This window comes from Cetorhinus maximus, chromosome 22 (genome assembly GCF_964194155.1).
Source record: "Cetorhinus maximus chromosome 22, sCetMax3.hap1.1, whole genome shotgun sequence".
In the NCBI taxonomy this organism is placed as follows: Eukaryota; Metazoa; Chordata; class Chondrichthyes; order Lamniformes; family Cetorhinidae; genus Cetorhinus; species Cetorhinus maximus.
The window spans coordinates 19,164,645-19,181,480 of NC_135900.1; the positions used below are offsets into that span (position 1 = coordinate 19,164,645).

At 40.7% G+C, this 16,836-nt stretch overlaps 1 protein-coding gene across 11 annotated transcripts in view; it reads left to right on the top strand.

The window, feature by feature from the left end:
• Positions 1-16,310, top strand: part of rab3ip (RAB3A interacting protein (rabin3)) — a 95,518-nt gene extending 79,208 nt beyond the window's left edge. For all 11 annotated transcript variants that reach the window (XM_078567882.1, XM_078567874.1, XM_078567873.1 and 8 more), the window contains 3 exons: positions 10,027-10,126; positions 10,260-10,329; positions 15,549-16,310. In XM_078567882.1, the coding sequence (XP_078424008.1) occupies positions 10,027-10,126; positions 10,260-10,329; positions 15,549-15,631 (253 nt within the window). In that variant the 3' untranslated portion in view covers positions 15,632-16,310. The remainder of the gene's footprint in view (positions 1-10,026; positions 10,127-10,259; positions 10,330-15,548) is intronic.
• The last annotated feature ends 526 nt before the right edge of the window (positions 16,311-16,836 follow it).

Here is a 16,836-nt window from a genome sequence, read left to right on the forward strand (position 1 = left end):
TCCTGTAGATGTAGTTTATCTGGACTTCCAGAAGGCCTTTGATAAGGTGCCGCATAAAAGATTAATACACAGGATAAGATCACACGGAGTTAGGTGATTATTAGCTTGGATAGAGGATTGGCTAACCAACAGAAAGCAGAGAGTCAAGATAAATGGGTCCTTTTCTGGATGGCAAGCTGTAACTAGTGGGGTGCCACAGGGCTCGGTCCTTGGGCCCCAACTATTTACAATCTATATTAATGACTTGGATTCAGGGATAGAAAGCACTGTAGCTAAATTTTCAGATGACACCAAAATAGGTGGGAAAGTAAGTTGCAATGAAGAAATAGGAAATTTACAAATGGATATTGACAGGTTAGGTGAATGGGCCAAAATTTGGCAGATGGAGTTTAACATGGATAAGTGTGAAGCTATCCATTTTGGTTAGAAGAATAAAAAGATGACTTCTTATTTAAATGGAGAGAAAGTTCAGAATGCTTCAGTGCAGAGGGATCTGGCTGTCCTCGTGCATGAATTGCTGAAAGCTAGTATGCAGGTACAGCAGATAATAAGGAAGGCAAATGGAATTTTGGCATTTATTGTTAAAGGGATAGAGTATAAAAATAGGGAAGTATTGTTGCAACTGTACAATGCATTGGTGAGACTGCACCTGGAGTACTGTGCACAGTTTTGGTCCCCTTTCTTGAGGAAGGATGTAGTTGCATTGGAGGTGGTTCAGAGGAGGTTCACTAGATTGATTCCAGAGATGTGGGGCTTGTCTTATGAGGAGAGATTGAGCAGTTTAGGCCTAAGCTCGCTAGAATTTAGAAGGATGAGGGGAGATCTATTTGAGGTATATAAGGTGCTAAAGGGGATACCCAAAGTAGACATGGAGTGGATGTTTCCCCTTGTGAGGCATTCTAGACGAGAGGCCATAGTTTTAGGCTAAGGGGTGGTAGATTTAAATCAGATTTAAATATATTAATGTCCTAGACTGTGGTGTGCAGGGCGTGATTTCAAAATTTGCAGATGATACAAAGATTGGAAATGTTGTCAACTGTGATGGGGACAGTCTTGAACTTCAAAAGGACATGAGGAGGAATTACTTTTCTCAAAAGGTCATGAAACTGTGGAATTCACTACCTGAGAGCTCAGTGGATGCCTGGACACTGAATAAATTTAAGGAGGAGATAGACAGATTTTTTATTAATAATGGATTGAAAGGTTATGGGGAGAGGGCGGGAAATTGGAGTTGAGGCCGAAATTAGATCAGCCATGATCATATTGAATGGCGGGGCAGGCTCGAGGGGCTGAATTGCCTACTCCTGCTCCTAGTTCTTATGTTCTTAAAAGGCGTTTGATACAGTGCCACACAACAAACTTGTGAGCAAAATTCTAGGTCATGGTATAAAAGGGAAAGCAGGCACCTAGATAAGAAATTGGCTGACTGACAGGACACAGAGTGGTGGTAAATGGTTGTTTTTCAGATTGGAGGAAGGTTTGTAGTGGAGTTCCTCGGGGTCAGTGTTGCTCTTCCTCAAATATATTAATGTCCTAGACTGTGGTGTGCAGGGCGTGATTTCAAAATTTGCAGATGATACGAAGATTGGAAATGTTGTCAACTGTGATGGGGACAGTCTTGAACTTCAAAAGGACATAGATATGTTGGTGGCTTGGGCAGACAAGTGGCAGATGAAGTTCAATTCAGAGAAGTGTGAGGTGATTCATTTTGGAAGGAAAGATATGGTGAGACAGTATAAAATAAAGGGAGAGCCTCTAAAAGAGTTGCAAGAACAGAGACACCTTGGGGTGTACGTGCATTGGTCATTAAAGATGGCAGGGCATGTTGAGAGCGCAGTTAATAAAGCATATAGTACCTTAGGCTTTATTAATAGGGGCATTGAGTACAAGAGTAAGGAAGTCATGTTGAACTTGTATAAGACGTAGGTAGGCCTCACCTGCAGTACTGCGTCCAGTTCTGGGCGCCATACTTGAGGAAGGATGTGAAGGCATTAGAGAGAATACAGAGGAGATTCACAAGAATGACTGCTGGAATGAAAAACTGTACCTATAAGGATAGATTGGTGAGGGTGGGACTGTTTTCCTTGGAGAAAAGAAGGTTGGGAGGAGACTTGATAGAGGTATTCAAGATCCTGAGGGGTATGGACAGGGTAAATAGTGAGAAACTGTTGCCACTCAAGACAGCATCAAGAACTAGAGGGCATGGATTCAAATAATTGGCAAAAAGAATAAATGTGATGTGATGAAAATTATTTTCACCCAGAGGGTGGCTGGAGTCTGGAACAGACTTCCTGAAAGGATGGTGGAGGCAAGTTCGAATGAGGTATTCAAAAGGGAATTGGATTGCTACCTGAAAAGAGAGAATGTGTAAGGTGACAGGGATAAGGCAGGGGAGTGGGACTAGGTGGAGTGCTCTTCGAGAGCCAGTGCAGACTCAATGGGTCTAATGGTCATCTTCTGCACTTAACAATGCTGTGATATTGTGATACCAAGTTTTCAAAGGGTTGGTGGCATTTTATGCTCTCTACAATTATGACAGTTCCTATTTATATAGGGGTAAAACTTTAAAAGAATGGCTATGACTGTTTTTATTCTAGCAAAAATTAACAGTGATCATATTTTCGAAAACCTGTTGCTACCTAACATGAGTAAACTATTAAATCTGTCCACTTTGTGATGAGAGTAGTTGTAAAAAAATAAAAAGCTTATAAAATTTATTTTGCATGAAACACACAAAACTCATCTTTATTCTTGCTTTTCATTTTATGTTTTGCTGAAGCTGCTTTTCTTTTCCTTGTTTTGCATCCTGATGTTTTTTCATAACTTGTCTATATAGTGGATGGAGAGCTGAAATTGTAACGTAAGTTATCTTTTGTACTTTGCATATACAGCAGTGAACTTGATATAGAATTTTTCTTGAGAGCAACTGATTCTTAAGAAAACCAAAATTGATTTTTACTACCTCTCTAGGGTTTACTTTAGTAATAAAACATTGGCACAGAAATTTGTGCTTTATTATGAACAATTATTTTCAGGTAACCTACAAGGCTTATTAATGAGGCTACTGGATAGCTAGATTAACAGAGCTGGAAGTTGTGAATCCATAGGCAAGATTGGCACTTCAATATTATTTAAAGTCGTAGCTTAAAACCCAGTTTTGTTTTTTAAAAAAACTTTCTCACCAAGGCATATTGAACTGGGTTCACTGATTTGTCCTATATTCACTCATTGATTTGTTATTGAGTGTGCTGAATCATTGAGAAAATAAACCTGTATTGAGAAACCTATATTATGTTTTAAGGGTAGTACAAACATTTTAGTAATGTATGTCTAAAACTTTTTGAGTACAGTAGAAGCTAATGAAAATTTGGGCTCAGGTTAGCTGATGCCAGATAGATGTGGGATCAGTTCCCCTCATTCGGGAAAAAGTTACCTTGGGTTCGCTCTTTTGGCTAATATTCAGTTCCTCCTTCTGGAAAGTGCACATGCTGGACATTGGGTGAGGATAGGACAGACTCTGTTCTGTTGCCAACAGTTGCAAAGTTGCTACCTCTTACTGGGTTCATATGAATAACAGTAATTTACTGAGAGGTTGGGACTGTTCTCCTTCGAGAGGAGAAGGCTAAGAGAAGATTTGATAGAGGTGTTCAAAATCACAAAGGGGCTGGATAGAGTAGATAGGGAGAAACTGTTCCTGCTCATAAAAGGATCAAGAACAAGAGGGCACAGATTTAATGTGATTTGCAAAAGAAGCAAATGTGTTGTGAGAAAAAAAACTTTTCACACAACGAGTGGTTCGAGTCTGGAATGCACTGCCTGAAAGTTTGGTAGAGGCAGTTTCAATCAAGGCATTCAGGAGAGCATTAGATGATTGTTTCTATTCAAATAATGTGCAATGGTATGGGGGAAAGGTAGGTGAATGGCAATAAGTCACAATGCATAGTTGGAGAGCCAGTGCAGACATGATGGGCCGAATGGCTGCCTCCTGCGCCATAACAATTCTGTGATTCTATGAATTCAATAAGGATGCATTGTCCTTTTTGAGAACTTCATGCCCTTTATGATGCCTGTTTAATAAAGTGATTCACCTGCAGTTTATTCTATTCAACAGGTAAAGTAGCTTGAAATCTGGAAATAAAAAAATTGACATCAGTGATAATGACCATGAATTGTTGGAGTGTAAAAACATAGCTGACTCACTAATATCCTCTAGCAACTGAAACCTGTCATCCTTACCCAGTTTTGCCTATGTGTGACCTGAGTCCTACACCGAGCTGGTTGATTCTTAACCTGTCTTCTGAAATGGTTTAGCAAGCCATTGCTGTCTCATTAATTTTTGTTCCAGCAGCAACAATTTTTTTTTGTCAAAGCTTTTAAAAAAAAACAAAGATGCTGGACCTTTTGGACATTAACCCTTAAAATCTTGAAACTGCCCATTATTGAAACCATTTGATAGCTTGAATCAAAAATCTTTGATGCCAAATGGCTCTGTGCATCTTACAGTTCCTTAAGATCATTTTGTATCCTGACTGATTTCCTTTGTGGAAGTGACACATTTTTCCTTTTTAATTTCTTCCATGCAGAACTAAATCAGTTAGATTATAGGAATAATGAAGAAAATTATCTGTGCCGTAGCAGCATAAGGGAAGGTATTTTAAGGGATCTTCTGCTTACCCAGTGATTTCACATCAAAAAGCAATGAACTAAATGTGAAAGATTTTGTGATACCTCAAGGACATGTTAAAAGTTCTTTCTTTAGGAGAACATTTCCATATAATGCCTATTTGAATTGGTGAAATGCACAGGGGTACAGACCATTTGTCAGTTTTACAGGAGGCAGCATTCTTGAGTATTTTTTCCCAGTTCACTAACTTAATTACTAATTATCAACTGTATCACACAAAAAAACTACCAGAAAAGTTGTGTTTTGAATGCAACCTCTTTCCTTACAAAAATGCAATAGTACACAAAAAAAAATCAAGATATTTGTTGCCTGAAGTTGGGTATCAGATTATATACTATCAGAGACTCAATAGGGGAACAGGCAGGAGTTTCTGCAGCTGTAGATGTGACTCCAGGATGGTATGTTGCCTCCCTTGGCCAGGGTCAAGGATGCCACTGAACGCCTGCAGGGCATTCTAAAGGGGGAGGGCAAACAGACAGAGATCGTGGTACATATTGTTACCAATGACGTAAGCAGAAAGAGGGATGAGGTCTTGCAAGCAGAAGTTAGGGAGCTAGGAAACATTAAAAAAACAGGACCTCAAAGGTAGTAATCTCTGGATTACTTCTGGTGGCATGCGCTAGTGAGTATAGAAATAGGAGGTTAGTCCAGATGGATGCGTGGCTGGAGAGATGGTGCAGGAGGGAGGACTTTAGATTTCTGGGACATTGGGACCATTTCTGGGGGCGGTGGGACCTGAACAGGAATGGGACCAGCACCCTTGCGGGGAGGTTTGCTAGTGCTGTTGGGGAGGGTTTAAACTAACTTGGCAGGGGAGTGGGATCCTGAGAGGAGGTTCAGCAGGGGGAGATGCACAGCTAAAATTAGAAGAGAGAGCAGGTGAGTCTGGAACGCATAGAAATTATAGGCCAGTTAAGGCACAAGGGAGTTTGTCAAGGTTGGATGGTATTTTAATGCAAGAAGCCTGATGAATAAGGCAGATGAGTTGAGGACACAAATTAATATATGGAAGTATAATGTCATTGCTGTCACAGAGACATGGTTAAGAGAGGGGCAGGATTGGCAACTCAATATTCCAGGATATAGGGTCTTCAGGCGAGACAGGGAAGGAGGTAAAAGAGGAGGGGGTATTGCAATATTGATCAAGGTATCAATTACAGTAGTAAGGAGGGATGACATCTTAGGCTCCTCAAATGAAGCCATTTGGGTAGAACTTAAAAACAAAAAAGGAGCAATCACATTGCTGGGAGTGTACTATAGGCCCCCAAACAGTCAGAGAGAAATAGAAGAGCAGATATGTAGGCAAATTCCAGATAAGTATAAAAATAATAGGGTAGTAATAGTGGGGGGTTTCAACTTCCCCTACATTAACTAGGTTAGCCATAGTGTGATAGGTTTAGAGGGAGTGGAATTCTTAAAATGCATCCAGGAGAGCTTTTAAGCCAATACGTAGAAGGTCCTACAAGAGAGGGGGCAGTCCTGGGCTTAATTTTAGGGAATGAAGCCGGGCAAGTGGTAGAGGTATCAGTGGGGGAACATTTTGCAGATAGATTCAAGGTTCTTATGGAAAAGGACAAGGATGGGCCAGAAATCAGAGTTCTAAATTGGGGGAAGGCCGATTTTAATAAGATCGGATATGATTTGGCCGAGGTGGACTGGGAGCAGCTACTTTTAGGTAAATCTGTGTCAGAGTGGGGCTCATTCAAGAAGGAAATAGGGAGAGAACAGGGCCAACATATTCCAGTAAAGACAAAGGATGGGACCAACAAATCCAGGGAACCCTTGATGTCGAGGGATATACAGGATTGGATAAAGAGAGAAAGGGAGGCTTATGGCAGATACCGAGGGCTCAAAACAGCAGAAGCCCTACAGGAGTATAGAATGTGTAGGGGGGAACTTAAAAAGGAATTTAGGAGAGCTGAAAGGAGACATGAAAAAACATTGACAGGTAAAATAAAGGAAAACCCAAAGTTATTTTACAAGTACATTAAGAGTAAGAGGATAACTAGGGAAAGAGTAGGGCCCATTAAGGACCATAGTGGTAATTTGTGTGTGGAGCTAGAAGACGTAGGTAGGGTTCTAAATGAATACTTTGTATCAGTGTCCACAAGTGAGAGGGATGATGTGGGTATGGAAATCAGGCAGAAGGACTGTGATATAATTAAAGAAATTAGCATAGAAAGGGAGGAGGCTCTAAGTGGTGTGGCAGGTTTAAAGGTAGATAAATCTCCAGGTCCGGATGAAATGTATCCCAGGCTGTTGAGTGAGGCAAGGGAGGAGATAGGGCGTTGGCAATAATTTTCAATACCTCTCTGTCCAGAGGAGAGGACAGAATTAATTTACACTTGGAGAGGCAGGGATTAATCGAGGACAGTCAGCATGATTTTGTTAAGAGGAGGTCATGTCTGACCAATATGATTGAATTTTTCGAAGAGGTGACCAGGTGTGTAGATGAGGGCAATGCATTTGACGTAGTCTACTTGGACTTCAGCAAGGCTTTTGAGAAGGCCCCGCATGGGAGACTGATAACAAAGGTAAGAGCCCATGGGATCCAAGGCAATTTGGCAAATTGGATCCAGAATTGGCTGAGCGGCAGGAAGCAGAGGGTAATGGTTGAAGGGTGTTTTTGTGACTGGATGCCTGTGTCCAGAGGGGTTCCACAGGGATCGGTGTTGGGTCCCTTGCTGTTTGTGGTATAAATAAACGATTTAGGCTTGAATGTAGGAGGGTTGATCAGTAAGTTCGCAGATGACACGAAAATTGATGGGGTGGTAAATAGTGAGGAGGATAGCCTTAAATTACAGGAGGATATAGACAGGCTGGTCAGATGGGCTGATCAGTGGCCCAATGGAATTTAATCCGGATAAGTGTGAGGTGATGCACTTGGGCAGGACAAACAAGGCACGGGAATACACGATGAATGGTAGGACCCTGGGAAGTACCGAGGATCAGAGGGGCCTTGGTGTGCATGTCCACCGGTCCCTGAAGCGGGACAGGTAGATAAGGTGGTTAAGAAGGCATATGGGATACTTGCCTTTATTAGCTGAGGCATAGAATATAAGAGCAGGGAGGTTATGCTGGAACTGTAGAAAACGCTGGTTAGGCCACAACTAGAGTATTGCGTACAGTTCTGGAATCCGCATTATAGGAAGGTTGTGATTGCACTAGAGAGAGTGCAGAGAAGATTTACCAGGATGTTGCCTGGGCTGGAGAGTTTTAGTTATGAGGGTAGATTGGATAGACTGGGGTTATTTTCCTTGGAGCAGAGGAGATTGAGAGGGGTCATGATTGAGATGTATAAAATTATGAGGGGCATAGATAGGTTAGACAGGAAGGAACTTTTCCCCTTGGTGGAGGGATCAATAACCAGGGGGCATAGATTTAAAGCAAGGGGAAGAAGGCTTAGAAGGGATGTGAGGAAGAATTTTTTCACCCAGAGGGTGGTGGGAATCTGGAACTCACTGCCTGAAAGGGTGGTATAGGCAGAAACCGTCATAACATTTAAGAAGTATTTGGATGTGCACTTGTGATGCCATGGCATACTAGGCTATGGGCCTAGTGCTGGAAAATGGGATTAGAATAGTTGGGTACTTGTTTGACTGGTGCGGACTCGATGGGCCGAAGGGCCTTTTTCTGTTCTGTAGTGCTCAATGACTTTATTCAGGCACTTGTGCTTCAGATTTGTTACATTAAAATGTTATGTTTGTAACCTATTGACAGAATCCATCCATCTTTTATTAGAAATTTTGATATTTGTATTAGATTTATGCTATACAAATAAATATTATAATAAATCAATGAGTTACTTAAGTACCATAAAAATAAATGCATTTCTTTTTGAAGCGGAGTCACTGGGTAACCAGAATGAAGATTCCGCAAAATATCTTCTAATACCTTATGCTGTTGTAGCATGAAGATCATATACTCCACTATTCTGAAAATCTAACTGCTATAGCTGTGGCATATTAAAATTACTTGGAATGTACCAATTCAAAAAATTCTGCCATATTTCCAAAACAAGGCATAAGAAAAAAACAAGGAACAGAGAACCATTTTGTCAAGACACTAGAAAAGCATCATTAGAATGGGTAGATAGTGTAGTAATTATATTATTGGATTAGCAAGTTGGCTCCGTGATGGTTTGAGAATGTGAATTTGTTTTAAAAGAAGTCTGGAAATGAAAACCTGGTGTCAGTAAAAAGACAAACATGAAGCTATTGAATTTTTGTGGAAACTCAGCTGGTTTGTTAATATCTTAAGGATTGAAAACTGCTATCCTTACCTGGCCTGGCTTAACTCCAGTTCCAAACCAATGTGGTTGACTTTCATTGCCTGCTGAAGTGGCTTAGTAAGCCACTAAGTTGTATCAACTAAGTGGTTCAAGAAAGCAGCCCATCATCACCTCCTTGAGGAACTAGGGATGGGCAATAATGATGGGCTTGCCAGCAATGCCCACGTGCCGAGAATGATTTAAAAAAAATGCTATACCACGCTTTTATAGAGGTGAAAGATTCCTTTCCCCTCTCATTTGCAGGGACATACCTGGATTTTTACTTAGGGTGAAATATCCTCTTTTTTCACAGAAGATTGAAAAGGTAAGGGCAGAGGAAACCAAAGGGAGTGTGAACCCCATTATAGGAAGCTTGGTGATCAGAAAACTGGTAAATTAATCCATCTGTAAGGACACAGGCAGCAGGTGCATGGGAACACCATCACCTCCAGGTTCAACTCCAAACTATACACCATCCAGACTTGGACATATATCACAATTTCTTTAAAGTCACTTGGTCAAAATCTTGGAACTCCCTACCTAAAAGCTTTGTGGGAGTATCTTCACCATGGACTGCAGTGGTGCAAGAAGGCAGCTCACTAACACCACCTCAAGGGCAACTGGGATTGGACAATACATTTTGGCCTTTCTAGTGATGCCCATAAGCTGAGAATGAACAAAATAAACAAATTAAGGAATTGGTGTCAGGACCCAAATGCTATCAAATTCATATGCACCAAGATTCAAATACTTAAGCATTTTGATCAATGAATGCCTTGAATCACTAATTAAGGCAAACACTCCATTTGTTCTTTCAAAGCAAGCATTCCTCACTGTTGGAATAGTAGGGAAATCTGAAAAGTGAGACATCTTCCTAAGTTTCCAGTTCTGGTATGATATTTAAATATGTTTATCCATTCTCTGACTTTTGTTAAACATATTGTTTCCTGTGCCATAATTTCATTGAAGTGTATATTTGATAATCAGTTATTAAATTTTGAAATATATTGCATAATATGATACAAATGTGCCTCATCAACTTTCTTATTCTACTGTATTTTTACCCCCACAGAAAGTGTGCCCTTAGTGGCCAAACTAAAACTTGTAAGCACCGAATTAAATTGGGAGATTCCAGTAGCTACTACTATGTTTCACCATTTTGTAGATACAGGGTAAGGAATGATGCACCTTCTTTATATTTATAGACCAACAGTGTATTTCAGAAAATACTGTAAACCAGATAAAAATTACTACAATTCTGGTAGAAACGAAAAAATGTTGTACTTTTTCTGTCTTGTCCTCTAGATTATGTCTGTGTGCAACTTCTTCACTTATATTCGGTATATTCAGCAGGGTCTGGTTAAACAGCAAGATGGTAAGTGGTTATTTTGAAAACGCCAATTATAATTAAACCTTATTTTAATGGTTATTAAAGACATGTTATTGCCATTTGAGGGCCTGCTAATATAGTTTTGTAATCAAAGGCAGATCAAGAGCATGCCTTGCTGCACAGTGCTAAGGCCCCAAAACATATTTGGAATTTTTAATTGGATGTGGTGTCTAGCACTGGTATTGCTACTTTCAGGAACAGTAGAAATGCGGATATAGAAAACTAGCAAATGCTGTCCAATGAAGTCGAAAAAGAAGCTGGTGATTTAAAAAAAAAGTTTTATCTGTAAAAGTAATCACGAAGCATTCTGACTTGCCTTAAAAACCCAGCTGACATTCTTTTGCAAAAGAAACCTGCCATTCATACCTGGTGCATGACGAGGTGTGGCACCGTGTCTGACTCTTAGCTGACCTCTAGAAACCACTCAGTTGGCCTCTTGTCCAGCAGTCTTAGGGCAGCTAGAAATGGGCAATAAATGCCCAAAAGTTAATATTTTAAAAATTGCACGGATTTGAGACCTATGATGTGTAATTGAATTAAAAATAGAGTTAGAAACTTCAGACACATGTCTACTCAATAGTTTTTCACCTGCATATCAGAAGTTTGTAGAAAAAAAACTCCCTCTCCTGCAGAGAAATTGTGGGTATGCATTTGCTCCCTTGCTAATATCTAATTGTTTATTGAATAAAGAAGCATAAAGTGACATAGAAGCACTCCCCTTCTTTCCCAAGTTCATACAAGTGCATTCTACTTTCTCATGGCACCACCTCATTCCCTTCCACCTTCAGACTGAACTTCCCACCCCTTCCTTCTCAGTTTCTGCCGGTGCCTTTTTTTGCCTTGCCTGCCACCACACTTGTTAATGCAGGAACTCTCTCTTCTTTCTCAATTCATGTTGAGATGCTTAATGAGCAACAGAAATAGCTTGCCAAAAAGCATCCCAAAGCTTTTCAGAGAACCATATTCAGACAGAAATGGTTGTCAAGTGAAAAAAGATTGTTAGCAGGGATGACTAAAGCTTGGACAAGGATATGAGTGTTAAGGAGACTTGCAGGAAAAAGGGAATGCAAAGAGCCATGGGGAGAGAATTGCAGAGCTTCATGTCTAGATGACGAAGGCATGGCCTCTAGAGTTAGGTTGGAATGGAAAGGGGATATGAAAGAGCCCATATGTGAAGTAGATGAGGTTGTAGAGCTGATGAAGGTTTGTGAGGTAGAGAAGGGTATGGCAGTGAAGGGATTAAAATGCAAGGATGAGGGTGAGAACTTAAAATTGGAGATGTGGGGGCTAGGAGACAACCTGGATCAGAAAATACAAGCGATGCGTGTGAAATAGGATATGGGTAGAAGAGCTTTGGATGAGTTGATTTTATGAACGGTTAAGAATGATAGGCTGGTCAAAAAAGCGTTGGCGTAGTTAATCTGAAGGTGACAAAGCTGCGTATCAGGGTATCAACAGCAAATGGGATCAGGCAGGGGTTGGAGGCTGGTGTTATTCAGGCGGAAGCAGGCAGTTGTTGGGATAGAGAGGCTAAATGGTTGGAATCACAGATCAGTATCAGTGTTGAGGTGTTGAAGAGTTGGTTTCAATCTCAGACAGTGCTTTAGCAGTCAGTGTAATTTGTGGCGAGGATACAGTGTTTGTGGTTGGACCTAATTATAATGTAACATCTCAAATGTTTAGGTAGAGCGAGTTGCAATTTATCCATAACTGGACATGGAACAAACAGTCTGACAACACAGGCAGTAGAGGTTTTGGGTGAGCCAGGGAGAGATTGATGACATTAAGCTCTATGTACGTGGAAAAGCTGGCCTCAATATTAATATCCCCTCCCCCACCCAATGACAGATTGGAGAGGGCTGGTGCGGGGATTAAACATTTTAAAACTGGGAATGTGCCTCTAACCCGCTGTGTATGCACCTGTCATCATTTCAGGTTTTACTCTTTCATGGGATGCAGGTGTCATTGGCAAGACCAGCATTTGTTGCCCATCCCCAACTGTCCTCGAGAAGATGGTGGTGAGCCACCTTCTTGAACCGCTGCAGTCCTTGTGGTGTAGCTACACTTACAGTGCCTTTAGGAAGACAATTCCAAGATTTTGATCCAGTGACAGTGAAAGAATGGTGATTCTGTTCAAAGTCAGAATGGTGGGTGGCTTGGAGGGGAACATGCAGGTGGTGATGTTCCCATGTGTCTGCTGCCCTTGTCCTTCTAGGTTGTAGAGGTCGTGGGTTTGGAAGGCGCTGTCAAAGGCTTAGTGAGTTGCTGCAGTACATGATGCTGCCATTGTGCGTCAGTGGTGGTGGAGGGAATGAATGTTTAAGTTGGTGAATGTTGTGCCGATCAAGCGGGCTGCTTTTTCCTGGATGGTGTGGTGCTTCTTGAGTGTTGTTGGAACAGCACTCATCCAGGCAAGTGGACAGTATTCCATCACACTCCTGACTTATGTCTTGTAGCTGGTGGACAGGTTTGAGGAGTCAGGCGTTATTCGCCTCAGACGCGCCCCCCCACCCCACCCAGGATGTTGATAGTGGGGGATTCATTGACGGTAATATCGTTAAGTGTCCTGGGGAGATGGTTAGATTCTCTCTCTTGTTGGAAATGGTCAGTGTCTGGCATTTGTGTGGCGTGAATGTCACTTGCCTCTTATCAGCCCAAGCTTGAATGTTATCTAGCTTTTGCTGCGAATGGACATGGACTGCTTCAGTATCCGAGGAGTTGCAAATGGTACTGAACATTGTGCAATTGTCAGTGAACATCCCCACTTGCGACCTTATTATGAGCATGCCATGCAAATGTCCAAACTTGGAGTTCATTACCATATTAAAATCAGGCTATCACATTGCAGCTGGAGGTCTGATTTAAATTGAATACGCTGTCCAGGTTTCCCAGGGCTCAGGAAATGTGGAAATATAAGGGACTTGAGAGCTGCTAAATCAGGAAGGTTGGTGCCTTTTACAATACTCCATGTGGGCCAGGAGAAGGAACCTCCCCTCTGCCCATTGCAATCTCTCTCTCACCCCTCTGCCACCATCAGATGCCCTGATCTCTGGTTCCCTCTTAATTTCCACACTCTCCTCACCAACTGAAGCCCAGAACTTTGGCTCAGTTTCTCCTGATTGCTACTCCCTCCCAATTACTACCTTCTTCCCCTCCCCACTGCACCAAACCCTGATTGCTCTTTCCCCTCCGCAATTGTCGGGTATTATCCCCAAGGTTCCCTGCCAGAAATCTCCAGTTGCTGGTGTTCCCATCTGATAGCTGGTCTGCCTGCCAAGCTAGCCAGCTGTTGGGATGGAGATGGAAGAAAACATTGCAGTTAAGTTGTCTATTAAATTTGGCAGGATGTCTGCATTCCTGTCCTTGTATTACTGTTCTCCCCTGTATCTTCCTGTCTCCCTGTAAGTTTCAGGACTCATGTCTTCAGGTGATGTCATCAAGGATAGTTTGACAAGGAAGAAGGGGGGACCCAAGGATAGATTCTTTTGGGACTTATGGGGAGCTGGGTGGAAAGAGAAGGTACTGTTGTATGCATCCTGGCTAATATTGAATCGATAAGAGCAGACAGTCTTGCTGTACTGGGCAATGAAAGAGTGCCATTGGCAAACAGTGGTATGGTTGTCTGTATCAAAGGCTGCAGAGAGATTTAGAAGGACATGGTGGGATAGCGCACCATGGTCACAGTCACAAGAATGACATTTGCGACTTTGATTCGTATCATTTCAGTCCTATAGAAGGGCACAAACATGATTGAAGAGACAAGCAAGTTTTGGGAACAATGGAAACAGATTTGGGAAGTGACAACATATTTGAGGACTAAAATAAAAGCAAAATACTGCGATGCTAGAAATCTGAAATAAAAATAAAGTGCTGGAAAAACTCAGCAGGCCTGGCAGCGTCTGTGGAGAGAGAAACGGGGTTAACGTTTCGAATCCAATATGACTCCTCAGAGCCCCAGACTTCGATGCTGTCAGACCTGTTGAGTTTTTCCAACATGTTTTAGGACTTGGCATAGTGATAGAGGTGAGATCTTGGGTGATAGAATGATCAAGGATAGGGATTTTGAGGAGTGGATGTGATGGCCATTTTGAAAGGGAAGGTAACACCTGAGGAGAAGGAGCCATCTACAATGTCAGCTAGTACGGGGATTAGGAAAAGAAGTTGGTTGCTCAGCAGTTCAGTGGGAATATGATCAGTGGAACAGGAGATAAATCTCATGGACAAGATGTGTAGGTGTGAAGGGAGAGGGAGAGAATCTAGAGAGAGATCCTGGTTCAGTGTTGGGGCAGAATGAAGTCTTGGGGCGGTATTGCCTGGTGTGCAAGGGGAAGGAGGATGAAGCAGAGGCTGCTCTAGACTTAGGGATAGAGAAGTCCATGAGTTCCTCTCACTTGTTGGAGGTGAGGCAAAGTAGTGAACAGTTTTGCCAGAGCAGATCAAGGTGAATTGCATTTGATGTCCTGTAGCCATATCTGCTGATGGATGGCTAAACCATTGCCTCACCAGATACGTTCAAGCCTGGCCCTTGGACTTGAGGGAGCAAAGATGCAGGCCATACAGTGGAGAATTACCAGGGTGGAAGAGAGTAAGGATTTTACTGGGGACAAGGGCATAAAGGTGGAGGTGAGGTTGCAGAAGTGACTGCAGAACAGTTTTGGTGAATGGATGGTCAAAAGGTAGACAGGGAGTTTGCAGTAGTAAGTGACTTGTGGGAGAATTTATTCAAGGGACTGATACAAAAGAAGGTGTGGTTCCTTCTTTAGCCTCATCACTTCAGGCTGCCATTCTGCTCTCATCTCTTTGTTTATGCTGCTGATTAAAAATGTCAATAATTGCTTATTATGTGCATGAATAAGAGTGCTCATGCAACTACATTTAATTTTATATTGACATACATTATGGCCAGTATGTGATTAAAGAAAATTTTGTCTCAATTTATTTAACCTTCCTGCAATATATTGTTTTTAAAACTTGGTGTTCAATTATATCTGAAATTATGATCTGCATTGTACACATTAAATATGTGAAAAAAATTGAGATTACTGTATTTAACGTATTTACGCATCTCATGAAAATTCTGACTAGCTCCAGTCACTGCTGTAGAGTTGAAAACTTATTTGGAGCACAAATGACTCTTACTAAGTTAAGAATGATGTACATTACAATCTTTGTCATTTTATGCTTTTTATATTCTATTTTTACAGTTGAACAAATGTTTTGGGAAGTGATGCATCTGAGGAAGGAAATGTCACTAGCCAAACTAGGATTTTACAAGGAGGAACTCTGAGATCCAGCTGTTGGAAAAATGCATGAGCTTTAATGAGTGGTCAACAATAATGTGGTTTCTAAGACTTTATTGTCCAAATATTTATTTCTCTTAAATAGGCCTACCATTTTTTTTTTCAGCAGCTACACTTAAGTACTATAAGGGTAGTTAATTCTGACAAATGACAAGAGACTGAAAAATATTTTCTTTTCTGTTATAAGCTTTTAGTTTTGGACATTTGAAGAACTGTGTTGAGTATTTGCAACAGTATCAGTGGCACTGCATAGAAAAGAAGTTTATGGGTGTAATGAAAGCAGCTGAAATAAATTTTGACCTCAGTTATCTGTTATGCAAAATGTTTGCAAGAAAAATGAATGCTTTGTGTGTGCTGGCTTTTTGTTTTCATTTACTATATTTTAAAATAGTTTGACAGGATGTGGGGTTTTCATTCTCTGAATAACAAATCAAATTTTCCATCATTTGAATTCAACTTCATTTAATAATGGTTGAGTTATTGATTTCACATTGTGCACTTTAAATACAATGTATTTTCTAAGAACAACACTTTATAATTCAATTCTATAGCAAATCTAAGACAAATTAAGACATCAAAAGGACTAATATGAAATGCATTAATGATACATTACTGTAACAATCTATAAATGCAATAAATGACAATAAATCTGTCTGGTAAATGTTAGTTTGCGGTATTGAAGATTATCTGCTTATAAAACTATTCATATAGTGAGAATTCTGATGCTACTGAATAACCAGGAGAAATTGATGGGTGAAAGTTTTGGAATTTTTGAGAGTGTACTATCTTGTCCTTTGTTTCTATTTTTATGCTCTACCATGAAATAATTTCAAAAGGAATTCTGTTCAATTTTTTTTTTATCCCATTGTCATTATTAATTACATTGATGTTTATCTCTCAAACTGTTCTCAACCCTTATGGGTACAAGGAATAATTAATTCTTAATTTGGCATCCTGCAATTTAGAAAAAAAAACAAATGCCTTTGTCATTGACTAAATGTGCTTGCTCAGCCTGTATTGACAACAGTTGATTGTTTCTTTGCCATCTTCCTATGTCTCAGAGGGTGCAAGCGAATGGTTTTAATTAAAATTCTTTCCAGTTATAAACCCTTTATAAAAAATGGAAGAAAATACTGTATGTCAGAAGCATTTTAGCTAGTAGAAGTCTTTAATTTGCTGTTTCTTGGTCATG